Source organism: Daphnia magna, linkage group LG2, assembly GCF_020631705.1.
Source record: "Daphnia magna isolate NIES linkage group LG2, ASM2063170v1.1, whole genome shotgun sequence".
NCBI classification, from domain to species: domain Eukaryota; kingdom Metazoa; phylum Arthropoda; class Branchiopoda; order Diplostraca; family Daphniidae; genus Daphnia; species Daphnia magna.
The window spans coordinates 10,997,628-11,016,715 of record NC_059183.1 but is presented as its reverse complement, the minus strand read 5'-3'; the positions used below and the strand labels follow the sequence as shown (position 1 = coordinate 11,016,715).

The following is a 19,088-nucleotide window of genomic DNA, read 5'->3' as shown; positions in this document are numbered from 1 at the left end:
GTGTACTAGCTTGGCATGTGCATCGAATCGGCCACCTCGCCCTCATCTCCTATGCATTTTATTAGATTCTTTTTTTTTTCTTTCTTTCTTTCTTCCCCTCTCTTGATTCTGTCGTCCATTTGGCGGACTCGGACTGACGTAAAAATAAATAAAAGCGCTCGACGCTCGGCGACCCGTCATCTTTTTTGGCAGTGCTTGAGTCGCCTTTCAAGTTGGCGTTACTCTTGCAAATGATACGTGGTTGGCGTCATTTTGTATTTTATTTACTTGTGTGCGCTGAATGTGTTACCTTTCGCGGCATTATGATTTGTATCCGACGCAAGGCGAGAAAAGCAAAAAAGCAAAAAGCCAAAGGAAAAACGTAATGTTTATGAAAGTCTAACCGGTTTGAGATTGAAAAAGAAAGAAAGGAGAATTTTTTAAAAATGAGAGAGAAGAAAAGGGAGGTGGTCCTCACGCAATGCCCATGATGGGGACCTGGGCGTGTGAACAAAAACGTATTCTCCTGAAAAGCGAGCTAGGCATCTTTTTTTTCTTTTTTTTTCAATTATTTTGTTACTTTATATTTTCAATTTATTTTCGATGTTTTTTTTGTACCGGTGAGGAAAAAGGGAGGATCAATCGGTAAGACATACTATAAGATCTCCATGGCGTTGACGAGCTTCGTCGCTGACTTGAAGGGTTGGTTTTGTCTTGGCCTAAACAAAATACGAATGGGCTCCTGTCTCGCTGTGTTCAGCTTTGCCTTTTTTCGGTATGGCACCAGCTTTTGAGACGGTGATAATGCCGACCAATTCGTCCGCCACATCGTTTTTTTTTTTTTTTTTTTAACTCCTCATTCCCCCTCTCGGTTTGTGTTTGTCGGTTCAAAGATCACGATCGCAACATTCTTGGCCAGCCTTGACCATCCATTATACTTGCACTGCCAACCACCACGAAGCCCTTTTGTGTGGCTGGCCAGGCGGGTCGCACTTGACTTTCTTTTGCCGATGTCTGGCGCGCGCATCCATCGGCTGAACACGCCATTGCACGCACTCTTCTAACAAAAAACAAAAAAACGCAAAAAAAATCTCAATCTTTTCTTCTTTTTGAAAAAAAAGCCGCCGTCGCCGCCCAGTCCAATCCGGGCTGCCCTACAAGAGCCAACACTTTGACGTACGACCTTAACAGCAAGGGTATCTTTCTTCTTCTTTTTTTTTTTCGTCGTCTTGTTTTGTTCACCCTTCTTCAACATCGCGTAACTCGTACTATTTTCTTATGGCATTACGTTGTTATTACGTGATATTACGCTGTGGTCCTATCCTGATGCTAAACTCACCGATTGCTTTGTCGTCATTGCCAGACTGATATGTTTGTGATGTGTTGCATAGTCTCCATTTCCCTTTTGCTGTATACCAGCACAAAAAGGACATCCAGCCCAGCGTATGTGTTCGGCGATAAACGGAGAGAGAGAGAAAGAGAAAGATGGGGACATGTCTGACTGGCGTGTTAGGGGCTTGTTCCATATACGAGGAGAAGAAGAGGTCGCTTTTTAAGAAGCTGAGAAAAAGTCTCTCTCCCTCTCGCAACAACTATGGAGGAGGGTGACAAGTGCTGGCTGCCGCCACGCACTTTGCATACTTTGGCTAGGTTACACCACGATATTAAAGTGGAAGCGGTGGCCAAGTTCGGCGGTTGCGTCGGAGGCAGTGGGCGTCGGCGGCAATGGCCAAACTCGTAAAACGGATGGTTGATTGAAAAAGAAGAGAGAAGAAATAGGCAAAAATGAGGACGAAAATAAATAGATGTACGCCGTCGCCGCCGTATGTAGTATACATAGGACAGGTCCACTAACAAAAGCAATACCGCCCAGCTATTGCTTCGGCCTCGTTTCTTTTGCGCTTAACACAAAAAGAAAAAGAAAAAGAAGAAAAATCAAAAAAGTCGAGCCAGCTGTCACCAAAACAATTTTTTTTTTCTCTCTCTCTTTTGATGCTCTCTTAGAGTCCGACTTCTTCTCTATGGTCTAGCACAAGCGTGACAACATTTCACTGGCAATCATACATAAGCACATAGAGTGATGGCCGTTGTATGCGTACGGGTTGCGCTTGCCAGCGGTTTCTTACCGATTCAGGGCAAGGTGGGGAAAAAAACAAGCAGAAGAATTGGAACGATAACTCGAGTTTCTATCAAAAACTGTTTTAAGAACTAGAAACTTAAAAAAAAAAACATTAGCTTTAGTAAGGAAAACAGCCATAGAGGCTGTGAAATGGATGGATATGTCATGGTTGCCATTCTGATGTAGTTCACTCTTGAAATTTGAAAAGGTCGATAATATATGCGCAGTTCATGGTTGTGCTAACTGGTTATACGTGTGCCATTGTTGGTGTCGTCTTATCAAGCGATTCGTCTACTATTGCGAAACCAGCCAAATCATTCCGAAGGCCAAGTATGGGCGCATGGCGCGTTCGGAGCACGCCGTGCTGGCCACGTCCGTCGCGACGTCATCTCGTCGGGATTCGGGCACTTCGATATCAGATCTAAACTTGGAATACGGGGGCTCAAACAAACTGGAACGTTGATTGATGACCGCAGGCAAAGGAGAGTGAACACGCGGAAGAGGCAACCGATGCAAAAGACACTCGAAAATAGAATGAATTGGTCAGCGAGAATTCCGTTGTGTCACAAAAGCGTGGCATCCTCCATCTTCTTGTTGCCGAGGGTTTCATGCAGATGCAGTCCTCTCTCTTTCTCTTTCTTCTTCTTCTTTTCGAATACCTGCGGCCTCTTTTGTTGCTTTGACTTTTGTTTTATTTTTGACTTTTTTCCCAAACCACTTCTTTTATTTTTCATTTTTAAAGGGACACTGCTAAGGATTTGGTTGTGTGTGTAATGTTCCTTTTTAGTTGCTAGTTCCAGTGACTTGTCGAGCTGTCCGTCAGGATCCGTCATTTGTTTTCAAACGGATGGCTGCAAGTTGATTCTTTTGGCTGTACATCCTCCCTTTTTGTTTGTTCGTGGTTTAAGTTTGTCTTTGGCTGGAAAGAGATGAGTGAAGAGGAGCTAGTACCGTGGCTATCAGATGTCAAAGGGTAAAATACATTTCTATCAGCACATGCGAGTAATCTTTAAGACGAAGAAAATTACTTATCGCAGCCAAAATTTCGGGATCGAGATAGCGGAGTGCAGCTGATGTCGATGCTATTGTAATAATAGACAGTTTTCGTAGTTGTCGATCAGTGTCATCGATCACTTGATGGACGCGGAAGCATGACCTCGCTCAACAGTCCACCTTCCTCCATCTCCGTTCGCCTTCAGTCGATTGCTTACTCGCTGACGGCTGCATGACTATATAATTCCGGCTTTTGGTGGATTGCGATGACGATCATGACAGCCGGCTGAAAGTAAGACGTTTGGCGTTAATTTCTTTTCGTGCAATATCATCACGCAAATGGTACATTTGTGGCCCGATATAAACTCAACCCTCTTCCGCTTCCATTACGCATCTATTATCGAATAGCGGCGTCGGAGGACGCACGGAGTCGAGCAATTGAAATGTAAAAAAAAAAAAATGAAAGAAAAAAGAAAGGAACAATAAAACGAGAGGCTAATTAGGTACTTGTGGTATACATTGTGTGTAGTAGCGAATGCAAAGTTGTTGTTTTCTTTTTAGAATGCGTGTCTATGTGCGGCTGCAGTGCCCTCGTGTGCGTATTGCCGGAGCTCAGCAGGACATGAACACAATCAGAGATGAAGTCGTGAAGCGACAGAGATAATGAGACGGGAGCTGTTGTTTTTATTATCCATTGGCTTATGCATACATATGCTAATGATTGCACGCTGAGTGAGCTCTCTGCTAGACCTCAGCCGAATGATTCATCGGCTGACTCTGATATATTTTCAGCTGCATCTATCTGATGAGGGAAAAAGAAGAGGCGCTCGATGGGAAAACAACAGCAACAAAACAATCGCCGTGTGTTTGGCCATAGATAACTAGCCGGCAGACATGCTAGCCGTCCATCACGGCTACGAGATTCTTTTATTTCTTTTTTTTTTATCTCTCCATCGACGACGATTGAATACATCTTCATACGGACACGAGAAAGAATTTTTGTTAGAAAAAGAAGAGAGAGAGAGAGAGAAAGCGACATAGTTGATTGACAGGAATCGTGAGGCCTATTCTTAAAGACTTTTTACGTTTTTGATTTGTGTTGATCATCAACGTCTAAAAAAGAAACAATAAATAAATAAAAGGGGAACATGTGAGAAACATGAACTGCCGAGGTAAATGAATGCTTCACACTCGTTTCGAAAGAAGAAACACAAAAAAAGGAAGAAGGAGAAGAAAGAATAGGAAATCGAGAAAGAACCAACGACCACGACATGCCGAGATAATCAGTATCGTGATGTGAATATGTGTGGTGATTGGTGAACGAGAGAAACAAGCACTAGATGGAAGTCTGGAACTTGTAAAAGCAGAAGAAGCTATTCGTGTAAATACCCTGTTTGATGGTTGTTTTCTTTCTTTTCCTTCCTTTTATTTATTCACGAAACGATTAAACAAAACAATAGGCTCGGTCTTGGATAATGCACCACGAACCATCAAATGTATTTTGAATTTTTCTCTAGCACGAAAGAATCTGAAAAATATTTGACCGTGCCATGGCTGGCCACAGTGGTTTAGTCGCATATTCAGGCTCAATGTTGTTTTCCCTTTTTCTTTCTGAGGATGTGTTGATGATGTCACAGCTGCCGTCCTGTCTATCGGTGGCGATGTCTTACACCCACTGTTACACACATGCACCAAATTGTAGCGTATAGTTCGTTTTGAACCGCATAAACAGGCAAGGATTTCTGTTTTTTCTTTTCTTTCTTTCCTGCCTCTTGTCCTCTCTTTTCAATTTTTTGTTTTTTTGTACATCGAACCTTTATTATCTATAGCGGTTATTCATCCGCCGCAACGTGTAGGTTCCTGCTTGCGCAGGCTGCACATTTCCAGCTACAGTCCCCCCTCATTTTTTTTTCCCTTTTCAGCTGGGCAACTTTCAAGTCCCGTTAACCCCCTTTGCCCTTCTTTCTTCCATACCGTTTGTAATATCGCACGGTTTCCTTCTCTTAGTTTTTTCTGTGTGTGTGTGTGTGTGTGCGCGTATTCGAGTTGTTGTTGTTGTCCATCTCTCACCCCTTTCCACACGTGTTTTTGATGTGTTCTTGTACGCATATCGTCCTAATTCCACTCTTTTCTCCCACCCGGTGCGGTATTGGAATAGGGTCGCGGTTGACGGATGGACTGAGCGTTTTTGTTTTTTTTTTCCTCCCTTCTTCTCTTTGCTTTTTTCATTTTTTTTTTTATTCCGGTTGCATCTGCTTCTTTCTATATATACAAAATGATGTTTTGGAAGAGGGTGAAGGTGGGGAAGGGGGTGACACAAAAAACTCGTGTTTACGTCAGTTCTACACACATAACGGATATAATGTATAAAAGACCAGAAAAAAAGAGGGAAATGCAGAGTAAACCAGATACTCTTTCCTATAAATGCAAAACAAAGTAGGAATGAAAGGGAAAAAGAACATATGCAGTTGGATATTGAACCCTATCCTGCCGTATATGTTGTACACGAAGAATTGAAGTTATATTACTCACACAAAACACCGTTATAGCATACGCGTATTTTGTTTTCCATATTCCGTGCGCGTATTCCCTCAACACCCCTTCATTAATTCTTTTTTTTTTTTTTTTTCAACGTACATTTGACATGGTAATAAAGCGTAAACTTTGGCTTTATTTCATAGCTGTGTTATTTTCATAACTAATATTTCCTCCAGCTGATGCGATGGGATTTGCAAATGAAACTAATAGGATATCCTTTGATTTTTAACTGATTACCTATGTAAATCTAACGATTTATTTATTTATTTATTTATTTTTGCTTTATTTTTTGTGTACAGAACCGGCGTCTTATGTCTGCTCTACTTGCCAGCGACGTTTCCGCAGTGCGTGGATTCTGTTGCAACACGTTCAAAACGACCACGGTGTCCGGATCTACGTACCGGATGGCTGTGGCGACTGGCCTGAACGATCTGGAGCTACTGGATATTCACCCGTTTCCAACCACAAGAAATGCCCGACACCGTTGTCGCCTCACGCAGCTGCTTCAGCCCACCATCACCAGCAACTGCAGCACCACCACCAACAACAACAGCAACAACAACAACAACAACAACAACAGCAGCAGCAGCAGCAGCAGCAGCAGCAGCATCAGCATCATTCACATCAACAGGCCCATTCAGCCCATCATCTGCACGGGATCAATCCGGCGTCGTTCGCTCCTCTGGCCGCCGCCTTGGCCAATCACCATCGATCGATTGAATCGTCATCGGGATCCGGACATCGATTAACAAATTCTACTCCGCACTCTGTGGCTTCCTTAGCCGCATCGTCAATGTCATCATCATCATCAGCGATGCAACATCTGTCCTTCCCTTTACCTCATCCGCGTATGCCGCCTACGTCGTCGAACAGCAGCGGTGGCACTAGTAGCCATTCCGCACGGACCGGTGGTGGTGGCGGCAGCAGCAGCGGAAATGGCGCATCTACAGCCGTCAATATGTCTGCCCATTTGCCATCGCCCGTTTCATTCCCCATGCTGCTCTCCGGCCTCGGCCAGCATTCGCATCAACTGTCGACCGGACTAGATCCTCACATGCCGTTCGGATTACTGCGACTGCCGCTGGGTGAGCGACACTCTTTCGGCGCATCTCTCAACGCCCAGTCGTCGGGCTATCCTCCGCGACCATCTAGTCACGACCTACTGGTGCGCGGTGGAGGCGGAAGCGCGGCCGTTGCATCCGCTTCCAGTGCCAGTTCGGAGAATTTGATTCCCGAACACTTTCGCGCCGGGCTGCACGGACTGTCGGCACTCGGCTCGTCCGGAATCTCATTCCCACCGCCGATCCAGGAATCTTTTGTTGGGGAGCGACCAACTCCTCCCGCCGTGACTCCGTCAACGCCACCAACCAGCACGCCCACCTCCGCTTCTTCGGCACTGGCTCAAAGCATTCCGTCTAGCGCAGCAGCCGCCAAGGATTCGGCCGATTTTTATTCGCAGCGACTGCGACAGCTGGCCGGAAACGGACCCGAGAGCCCCAAGCCCAACGGACCGTCTTCTAGGTCCCGCTCTCCATCGCCCAACTCAGCCAAGCTGACGGAAGCCAGTCCGCTTACGTCGCCCGTCGAATCCAAATCCAAGTCGAATGACAATTCGGCATCGACTCACTCTACGCTGCCGATCGCTGCCTCCGGCGCAGGCGAAGCAACGGCCGAAGAATCCTTCTCGACGTCCAGCCCGAAATCTGGCGGAGACGTGCAAAGAGCTTCGAGTCCGATAAGACGCGAGCACCAACAGCCAATGGCGATGAAATGCTCGACGTGCGACTTCCGCTGCGCCACAACCATCGAATTGCGGCGGCACATCAGGACGCATCGACGCATCCAGCGCGGTCGATCCAGCGCCGCTCTGACGCCCGACTCCACATCGCGCCGCGACCAATACGGATCGGCGGCTGAGGAGGAAGACGAAGACGATTCGGAAGCCGATTCCATCGGAGACGATCGTGATGCCGGTGACGAAGACGACGACGAAGACGACGAGCTGATCGACGACAGCGACAACGAAGACATCGAGGATACGGACGGCCAGGGCGGTGACCGCCCTACCGGTCAGCGCCATCACGGTAGAAAGGACGACGATGATTGCCCAGAAGATTTGACGATCAAATCCAGCTCTGCACCACCAACACCGGCTCCGAGCGTTCCTAGCGACAAGCCCAGTCCCATTCAGCAACACCAGCATCCCCTGCACGCGCTGCAGAACTTGCGCAACTTGCACCACCATCATCACAACCCCAATTCGGTTGTGGAGGAGCTGATGGACAGCCTGGGCTTCAGTCATCTTCATCACGAAGCCGTGCAGGCTTATAAAGAGTCGCTGGCCAAGAACGGCGGCCTCATGGTGGACGGCAGCAAGTCAGCCAACGAACAAAACGGCTTCGTCGAGAAAATGCTCCGTTTTCGCGACGACCGCAAGAGCCTGATGCTACCGGCCAACGGCTCCTCACTGGACTTGGCTCCGGGTCTCTTGCGCGCCTTAGATTCGCCAGTGCTCTCCTCCGCACCGGGTTCGAAACGCATGAAACTCGACGGAGAGAATCAACACCAGAGGGGAGGTGAACGCGACGCCCGAGAATCACTGTTCGCCGCAGGCCTTTGGCTGCCTGGACTACCTGGACTTCCCGGTCGCGATTTTTTCCCCCCTGGATTTACTGGGCCCATGGGCGCCATGGATCGCGATTTGCTGGCTCGTACGGCCAAATTGGGTGGCGTTGGTTCTGCCGGCGACAACAATCCTTTCAAAAGCCTCAATTTCGGCATGAACTTGGGCCCTTTGAACCTCGGTGGATCAGGGCCAGGCCATAAATCGGGCGTATCATCGCTTTCCGGTGGACCGCTCCAGCCCGGACACGGTGGCTCCCAGTCAGCGCTGCATTCTCCATCGGGTGGTGGCACGGTAGGTGGCGGCGGTGGCGGCGGCGGTCTACTGTCGTCATCGATGAAGAAAGAAAGTCGCCGCAACGACACTTGCGAATACTGCGGCAAAGTCTTCAAGAACTGCTCCAACCTGACGGTGCACAGACGTTCGCACACGGGCGAGAAACCCTACAAGTGCGAGCTGTGCAGCTACGCTTGCGCTCAGAGCTCAAAGTTGACGCGTCACATGAAAACGCACGGCCGCCTGGGAAAGGACGTCTATCGGTGTCGCTTCTGCGAGATGCCCTTTTCGGTCCCTTCGACGCTCGAGAAGCACATGAGAAAGTGCGTCGTCCAACAGCAGAAGAAAGCCGCCCGATTGAATGCGGCAGCGGCCGCTGCTGCCGCAGCCGCCAACGGAGGCCTCGTCGGCCAGGTGAACTTGCTCATGCCCAACACCAATGCGACCAATAGCAGCATGTCAATGATCTCGGGCGGGGAAGACTCGGAGGACGATATGGACGACATCGATTCGAGCAATTCGGCCTCCAAGGAGACGATGTGAATGATGATGAGTGAAGAATGAAGTGATACAAGTCATGGAATGCATTGAAGCAACGGAGACGAGCATAATTCGAAAGCAACGTTTAGTGAGCAAGAATAAAGCCAAGAATTCTCACTCAGTCGTTGAAAGAAATGATGATATACAAAATGTTCCTCTGGATTTGTCTGGTCGGAGTGGGGCGCACATGTTTAATAATGAACGGAATCAGCGTCTTCACATCGGCCAGCGCCAGGTCCCCCCTCCCTTTCCCTCCTCGTTCCACAATCTCTTGCTCTCTCTCATCCCTCCTCCGCATTGAAGCCACAACGAGCAAAACTATCAACGGGCGGCCAAAAACAATGACAACAATCAACTAAAATTAGGAAGAAGCGGGACAGCATCGCTTGCGAAAGGGGTGCAGAGGGGAAAACGTTCCCATTTGATCTTACCCAGTATTTTGATGTGTTAATCCTGCAATATATTATGATAGCCGATGTTTTGTATTTCGTCCGAATGTCATTTTTGCCATTGATGTCTGGTTGTTTTTTCTTTTTTTTTTTTGTACGTCGTCCTCTTGTCTGTTGTTATCTTCTTTCCGACCACCTACCAATCACCTGAATTACGGATTGAATCCCAACGATGTGCTCTCGCGCGTCCTACTTTACGTGCTCGAATTTTATGTTTAGTTTTTTTTTTTTCTTTTTCTTTTCTGTTATTATTATTTGTGTGTGTGTGTGTGTCCTGTTTGGCGAGCCCTCCCCCCGAAAATGTCTTCACGAATAACGAGTGGTGTCATGTTGCTATTCATTAATATTAAGAGACAGAACCACAAAGAGAAACCCCGTGATCCTCTCACAGGTTATTTTCAGAAAATTTATGTCAATTACAGTCTTAGTTTCAGTTTACGTATACTACCTTAATTTTTCAAACAAGCCAGAAAAAATTTTAGTTTTACGATTTAGTTAGCCAATTTTTTTTTTTTTTTTTTTTTATGGGAAGCAATTGGTTCCCTCCCCTCCTACATTTTTTTGTTTTTTTTTTGTTTATTTATTGGTTTTCAAATTTTCTTTTTGTGTCATTCTCTTTGGATGGCCGAACAAGTTATGCACCAATCACCTACCCAGTAACCGCTGCCCTGTTCCCATGACTCTCCTTTATACATAACTTGGCATGTATTTATATAGTCCTTAATTGAGTGATGAAGTGACGTCTCGTTTACTTCTTTTTTTATTCACTCGTTATTTGGTCGAATGCTTTAATAAGAAGGGGGAATGTAATCGTTGTTGTTGCTGGCCATCATCGACCGCGATGGAAATTCGCGTTGAAAGTTCAAAATGGAAATCTAAAATAAAAATTATATTCTGCTGGCGAGTCTCACGTAATCAATAGGGAATTGACACCCGCTTTTTGTGTGTGTGTGTGTGTGTGTGTGTCTTGTTTTCTTTTCCAAGCAGGGTTTCTTTCACGTTCAAGTCTTCTTTTTTTCTTTGTGCGTGCGTGTGTGTCATTATTGTTCTTCTGCCTTTCTTCACCACAGAGCAAGGCGCGGTGTAACAATGTCGATTTCCCGATTACGTCGAAAGTAGGAATATAATCCAAAAAAACTTGAAAATCAGGCACACCATCGTTTCGGTGCAATGTCGCCGCTCCGTATTATTTTCTCTCTGTGTCCGTTATGTTCCGAGAGATCAATAAACAAAATGGGCGAGTTCATGTACAGTTGTGCAACACAGATACTTCCCCTCTTTTCTTGATTAGGTTTTTCCCTTTTGTTTTTCTTCTCTCCCTAATAGAGGATAAAAGGGCGTGGTTTAGCCGTTTGTTTCGAACCCTTGTGTTTGTTTATCAAAAGCATCGTCTTACAGCGTATGTGCCCGTTTTCACCCGTGAACATGTTTGACCATGATGAACAATGTCTCGATACCAAAGCCAGTGTGTTTCCTCTCAAAGTTATGTATTCGGTTCCTCTCGTGTCCTTTGTCACCTCTACCAATTTCTTCGTCCACCTGCCCCCTCTCTGCCCCATCGCATACATTCATCCGCCAATTTGTCCCCTCACCCTACACAATGGATTCAATTCTTCTCGCAAGGAGGCAGAGAGAACAAAACTGATTTGGGCCTATTCTATTTCATCTATTTTCGGCCTAATTATTCACTAGATGGATTTTATTTTTTATTTTCCTGCGGGTGTACATTTGTTTGTTCGAAAGCTGCGTGTTTGTTTTTGTTTTTTTCTGTTTTTTTCTACTCTCGTCTATTCTTCACGCGTTTCTTACGTTTCACGTGGTTTACGTATGCGTTTGTCGAGCGTGCATTATGCGTGATCTGTGCATACATGTGAGTGGGTGAGCTACGGTAGAGGATGATTGAAGTATGTCTTCTTTTCTTATTTTCGGATCAGATAGTATGTTGCATCTAGTTCCACACCATGTTCCTGGATATCTACGGTGACTCTCTTTTATTTTCGAGCTCCGTTGGATCAATCTTTTTTTTTTGTTTTTTTGTTATTATGCTCGTTGTGTTTTTTCTTCCCTCCCCCCTTTGTCACCAATATTTAATCGCCACTACTTGTTTATTTCCTCCTATTGTCTCTGCCGGAAAAGGCAACAGTGTATTTCATTTGTTTCCGCCAATTGGAACATCCCGCATATATATATATATATATATTCAAATCCCTCACAAAACAAGACAAAATCTATAAAAAAAAATTAAAAAAAAAAAATAAATTACATTATTGTGCGAATCCGTGTCGTCGCTGTTGAGCGGTACACCAGTCATTGGAATCATTATTCAATCTATTTCTTTTTTTTTTTAAATCTTTTTTCGGCGTTTTGTACTATATTACAATTGATTAACCCATCTCTATTGGGTTTATATTTTCTTCGTCCCATTGGAGACTTCTTGATTCTTCTTTCTCATTTTCCAGCCATTATGCTCTGCACTCCAATCGACTGTACCTCATCTGAATTAGTTACAACAACAGAACACAAATGAAGAAGAAATCACCATAATTGATACTTTCAAGCAACAGTTAGATAAAAATGCCGCTATACAAAAGATATGTGCTTCATTCTTTATTTGTTTGTGTGTGGGAATAAAAACGAAAAAATCTGAGTAAAATTTCATTTTTTGTACAGTAAATTTCTTATAAACCACTACATAAACTATTCAAATTTAAAGTTTTTCATGCACGTTTTCGTATTAATAAAGGATTTTTCATCAAATATGTTATCTATTCGAGTCAATCAAACAGTTCAGGTGCCACACTTAATTCACTGAAAAGAGAAAGTAATGAACGTGGAAATGGCCGATCGGCCTACACAGGTGACATCGTACCATAAGAACCATGACCTGGTTCAACTATTTCAAACATCTAAATTTAATTAATTTTATTCAAAGCAATAACCAACAGTAGTTCACTGATAAAGTTTATATCCTCTTCCACTAAATGGACAAATGGAAAACACGGCGAATACATAACAGACAGTTGCTGGCTGCTTACTCGTTCGATTAGTTCAACCTACCGGCACTAAATTGAGGATGTAAGAGACTTCTTATTAAGCACGTGTTCAAAACTATGATTTCGTTTTTCTATTCGTTTGCGACATATTGATGTTTAACAAATGATTCATTTAACAAATCGTGAGACACTTCAAAAACACCATCACTAACAAATGAATAAGGTGTTGAACTGTGCTGTATGTCAAAGTGAGCATCATCAATCAGTCATTGGGGGTCTCGTCGTTGTCCCGGGAATGAGTTGCTGTTACTTGCTGGTATTTTTATACGACGACGCGTCACGTGCTCCAAAGAAGGTGTATAGTACCTAAAATTTGTAATCATGTCATCAATCGAAATGCGAATTCTAGCCACGACCGTATACAAACTGTTATAATTCGTTTTTTATTCAGTTGTCAATAATCTTACCCTGTTCGGCACCACGGGTCTTTTGCAAAACGGTTATCGAAGTATATACTGTTGACTTATACAAATCCGATCCTTATTATCGTACCTCAAAACGGGATGCTTTTTCTGCCATAACGGCCATGATGAAGCACATCAAGTAAGATGAACGCGAATTAATTAAAAAGATCGTCGTAATATTTTATAAAAATGTATTGTATATCACTCGTCATTAAGGAATTTATTCATTTGTCTATTTGGTAGCACTATTTCGCATTATTGTCCCGAAAAACCAAACAACAAGATTCGCGTCTTGCTTATATTTAGCGTGTAAGGAATAGGCAAAATATTCCCGTCCACAACAATATCACATTTTTAGAAGTTCAGTGCAGCAGGAAAAAAACGCCTTTCACTCCATTGACGGTGTAAGTGAGAAATAGACATATACGATCGCTGATTTCTGTTATCACGATTATATTCAGATTGCATCGTATATCTATTATATATACGTACTTTTTAAAATAGCTCGTACATTTTGACCTGACTCGGTTTAAATGTGTCGTAAAAAAGGGGACGAGGATGAAGGGGTGCGCCGTTGACGTCGGCGTTGGTTGGCGGCGATTGGTCCAAACTGTCCTGCGCCTTGTCCTTCTATTCCCTCTGTGCCGAACCCTCCTCCTTTTTTTTTCATTTATTTATTTTTTTTATTTTATTTTTTTTTTTTTCTCCTTTTCTCTTTTTCCATTGGATTACATACAAAATATATAGGCAGAACCTTTTCACAGGATCGATTCGGTTTTCCCTCGACAGCAGGCCGTGCTTGGTCTGCAATATATTCTTTACATATCTTCTACAACGGTGACCCGTTCCTCGTTCTTTGTATCCCCCACCCTCCCACCCCAACTCCCCATCCTTTCATTCTTTGCCTCTAACCCATCCTCTTTCCACTCTTGTGAGTCCTACGGCATTATGCAAATTGGACAACGCCAATACTAGTATATACTGTCGCTATATTTATTTTTATATGGCCAAACGTAGGGCCTTTACCGTCAAACAGAAACGAAAAAAAAAAATGAATAAAAATAAACAAAGTGGAGGAAAAGAGAAACGCGCATCGGATGCGTCTCTCTCGTCAGCGCTGATATTTATGACGAGTTGTGTTCAACTGCGATTGTTGTCTGTTGTGGGAGGGTATACCAGCGTACTATGCAAATGTTTTGGCGGTCGCCCTTCGACAATAGCTTCGATCAATGAGGCCGTACCATACCGGTTATTTTATGTATATGTGTATATATATATTCAGATTTCGACCGCGACGATGATGCCAACGACAACGATTAAATGGCTTCGATGTTCGTGTCGCCGTGACCGCGACTTCGTTTTGTCACAGCTACATTATTTTCATATAAATCCACGGCGTAGATATATATGTGTCGCTTCTTGTGCAACAAATCTGAACGAGTCTAACAAGAGCGCAGAAGGGGATGCTTCCCTAAATCATGCCATGCCAGCTTTTCCTCTATTGATAGCCACGATTTTCTTTCATTTTCAAACCCGTCATCCCGCCCGCCATTGCTATCGCTGATTTTGTTTTTTTGTTTTTTTTCCTTCTCAAAAATATGTTTATCTATCATTCCTTTTATTTTATTTTTTTTTTATTTTTTTTTTTGCCTCACTGGATGACGGCTGATGCTTGTCGCTTTGCATCTAAGGCTGCAGTGCTGTCGATTCATATTTAAAATCCATCAAGGGTTGAAACTCGTATCCGCAGAGGTCCTTCATTAAAGATACAAAAATGCCAAACAGAAAGTTCTCCCATGTTGCGTTTCTGTTTAAATATAAGCTAAAACAAAACGTGATGGTTTTCCTTCCTATATACATGTCTATACGTTAGGCTCTGTATTTTTTCTATCGTAAAACGGCAAGACTGTATACGCAAGTAATAGTTCGTTGGACTCCCATTTCCTATAATCTGGTTCAATCTAGTGATCTCGGTCGAACTTTGCTTTGTTCTTATAACATTTCAAAATCCAAATTTTAATCCGCCTTATAAAGCACAGCGCAGAATGTACGACGATATTTTTCTTCTCTCTCGAATTAGTTACTGAAATCGGCTGAGGTTACTGTCGACTATCGACAGAAATACGAGCTCATCCCCTGCCGCTGATTAAATTTGATCGAAGGAAAATTTTTCCATAACAAGAGGAGGAACAAGTTGGCGTTCCAATCGGTGGATATACGTCACCATGTATAGTTCTGACTTAGTTTGAAAGTTCGCAGTCTTTAGAAATGCCCACGCTATCCGTTATTAATTACAACATAGGCTCTATAGCGCATCGCAAAACAAAACAAAAATATTAGACGTGCTGGACATTGTGTTAAGGAGACAAATTCACATTTTACTAGCAACAGTACATGCGAGCCCTTCTATTAGGCGATACAGCCTTCTCTTTGGACGCCAAAGTGCGTCATTATATTAAACAAACCCCCCCCCCCAAAAAAAAAAAAACGATATAGGCTACTCTAATTAACGAGTTTGTTCCCGTTCAGTTTATATATATATTTTTTCCTTCTTCAATGCAGCTGCTAAAGAAATAAGCTAAAGCCGACAGAAAAGTCCCTGTTGACTGCGACCTCCATAAATATGTTACAAGCTTTTCAAGGTGAACAAGTTGCCTGTCTAGCGTATTCAAAAGAGGTCGGTCTTTTTTGTTTTTTAACTAGCGCGTTTTTGATGGGCATTCTTTTACAGCCACAGTGAGACACAAACGCTTGCAGCAATCACTGAAGGAGTGGGTGAGAGAAAGAGAGTCAAGCGAGCTAATGAGCAGTATGCGCTCCATCGCTCCGCAGAGAAAGGCTGTGAAGTGTAGCATGCAATTCGCTGTCGGAGGTCTCGTCATCATACCAAAAACAAAAATGCTTCTAAATCGGGCTGACTAAACCCCTATAAGACACGACACAAAACACACTCAGAAACACACAAAAATTGTTTAACATTTGATCCATCAATTGAGACTTGATATGATAGGCAGCAGACAATTAAATCCCACCTCCAGTTATAACAACAAGGTTATCCTTGTTATTTATTATTGGGGTAAATATCAAGTGGTCTACATTAAACTTAAACCTTTTCCAAATCAAAACGCCGAAAAGACCAATTGAACATCACGTGAAAGAGTATACAGTTTGGAACAATGCGATTTTAATTTAAAGTCTTTACATTTTAAGCTATAAAAATGGAGTATCTGTGTAAACGTCAGCTAATTAGGCTACTTATGAACAATAACTGGTCTTAACCTTTATTTTAAACATCATACGTAGTGCTTTGCTGTTGGAATATTATCATTAGTGAATCAAGTTGTCATTTGTAAAGACATGTCACAAAGCTACATGGCTGTATACAGAAAGCCTATATATATGAATGTACGTATATAAAAGTATATCTGTATACAATTTGTTTACAGGAAAGTGTTTAACTGAAAATGGACAGCTTCGTCCCAAAGTGTATAAGAGATGCCTAATTCCATCGTAATAATACAAATGAAACTTTTGGGCTTATATAAGATTCGAAATGGACGATGAGTTTAAAAAAATTGTCGGAAAGCTTGAAAAGAAATAATTTGTTGTTGTTAGCCTGGGCCGAGGAGATTATAGATTTTTCAGTCAGATTATTAATTTTTACATCTTTAAATTGACGGTGGAGTTGCTCTTTAATCAATATGATATAGCCTACTATATAGCTCATCCCATTCAATATCAATTCTAACAAAATTACTGATGTGTTAGCAAAGGTGATAGCATAACCATGTTGCCGTATAGCTTATTAGCTTTAAATTTTACATCGTTGAACATTGTAAAAATTAAATCTTTTTTTTTTTTCAGCAGGCGACTGTTTTTTTGTATTTTTGAACTTATCACGGTCTCCCGATAGCGTTAACAAGCAGGCTATACGTGACTTTCAGGACGAATTTATTGTCTATACGGAAAGTCGTTGAAATTGTTTTAAATATGAAGGTGCTGGTAGGCCAGCCTTACCTGTGGAACAGCAAGCAAGCAGTTCGTATTAATTATAGACCCAAAAGAACCTTTTCCATAATGGTTTATCTTAATAAGAGTTTACGACGACACGACATTTTGCTGCAAATTCGAAATTCCAGTTTTGGTTGTGCGTATTATGATTCACCGTGTGATCGTTTTTGTGTTTTATGTTCCAAAGTGATGTTTGAGCGATTGCGAAATCTGGATCAGTTGACAGTTCTCGGGAGATATGTAGGCTACTTGAACTACGGCAATACCACTCAATTATAAGAATGGCTATAAATTATATAGGCCTAGCGCAAATTACCAACTAAAACATTGTTGTTCTAGAGAGGACAGACGGAATCGAGCGTCTAGCCGCTTAGTCATCATTCGCTATTTCGAAACAAGTCTATATAAACTATAGACTACAGGTTTTACTAAATGAAAACTTTCCGTTGTATACGTCTGGCATTTGGTGTTTTATTTTTATAATATACCAAGCGTTTATGTATAGTGGGGGACAAAACTCACATATCCAGCTAAGTAACGTACCGTAATCTATTCATTTTCTCAGAATTTAGTTTTTATACACAGTATACAGAACAAAAAAAAACCCCATGAATGCGAAATTCCACTGAATTTTAAATTGGCGTAACCGCGATGGAAATTAACGGTTTAAAAATGCGCAATGTAAATTCTATTTATAGAAACATACATAAACAGTTGGCATATCTGGTCAATAACTTTGGCCTAGGATATCGTACTATTGATTGCGTCGACTTTTTTGGTTTTTTTTTCTTTTTTTCTTGTTTTTGCTCCGTCAGACCCTTGGCTTTTGCCGACAAGGCCGACGAAACCACACGATGTTTCAGATCAAAAGGGTTTTCTTTTTATTTTTTTTATCCTTCTTCGATTTCCCCGCTTTGGCCACAATCTCATCGAAGGCATCATGCTTGTGAATGTGTGTGTGCTTTGCATATGAGCGCTGCTGACTCCAATACTGTGGGTATCTATACGGAATTCGGAGCCGTATATATACTACCTTCCCGAAAGATATTAAAATCCAATCCAGTGGTGCGTTACCACCTCTTGTCCTACACATCTTCGACGTCCACTATCAAATCTTTTGAACTATCTCTGCATTCGTCGTTTTTTCCCCCTCATCCTTTAGCCTATATCGCTGGTACATTTTATTTGATTGAACTTTGGAGGCACGTATTATGGTCGAGGCTTTATTCTCGTGAAACTGGCCCTATGTGTATTTGACTTACCTATAACTAATAAATAATAATCTTAACTAATTATTGTCAAAATAAGAAATAGGGAATTGTTGCTGTTAAAACTTTTTTCTTTTCGACTGAACCAGATTTTTGAATGTATTCAACTCTAAGCAAAAGTCGATGTAATCCTACCTATAATTTACTTATAGCTATACGTTGTGCAAAGCTCAACGAGTGTGTATTCAAATCTACATTTCTTTTGTTGTCGGCACATTGCTCTGCATGTAGCCATTTATTCGTTCGACGGAATACAGGACGTGATTTGAAAACTCCAAATCAACAAAGTGTTAATACGGGTGTTAATAATAACTTACAACAAACTAGTCCTTTAACGGGCATTATTCAAAATAAAGAGCATAACATTTAAAAGGCTATTCGTATATATAGACCTACAGTATATACATTTATCGTTGGACACCGCCTGACATCAAGGATCACCCTCCGCCCCTCTTTCCTTTTAAATGCTTTAAATAAACAGCAAAAGGCTCAAGTCTGAGAGCTGCTGCTGGTGGCTGGCTACGAGTTTGGTTCTTATCGTTGGGAACCACCATCACCACCCCCTTCTTTTTTCTCCCCTCTTTTTCCTCTTTTCTATTTCCCTAGTGGGCTTCGATCCCTTTTTCTCTTCTTTTTCGATGGCCTTCTCCCTACCCCACCCTCAACCTCCTCCGCTCAGCCACCGCTGTGTGTGAGAGGAGGAAAAGGGAGGAAGAGGATGTCGGAGTCGACCAATTGAATTCGTTTCCCCGGTCGTGGTGCCTTGACCAATCGCGTGCAGCCCGTCCGTTTCTTTCTTTTTCATATGTGTGTGTATGTTGTTTTTTTTTTTTTC

The 19,088-nt window shown here is 42.8% G+C and overlaps 1 protein-coding gene across 2 annotated transcripts in view; it reads left to right on the top strand.

Moving 5' to 3' along the window:
- Positions 1 to 12,175, top strand: part of LOC116936738 (AF4/FMR2 family member lilli) — a 33,683-nt gene extending 21,508 nt beyond the window's left edge. For both annotated transcript variants that reach the window (XM_032943906.2, XM_045168679.1), the window contains one exon: positions 5,929 to 12,175. In XM_032943906.2, the coding sequence (XP_032799797.2) occupies positions 5,929 to 9,071 (3,143 nt within the window). In that variant the 3' untranslated portion in view covers positions 9,072 to 12,175. The remainder of the gene's footprint in view (positions 1 to 5,928) is intronic.
- The last annotated feature ends 6,913 nt before the right edge of the window (positions 12,176 to 19,088 follow it).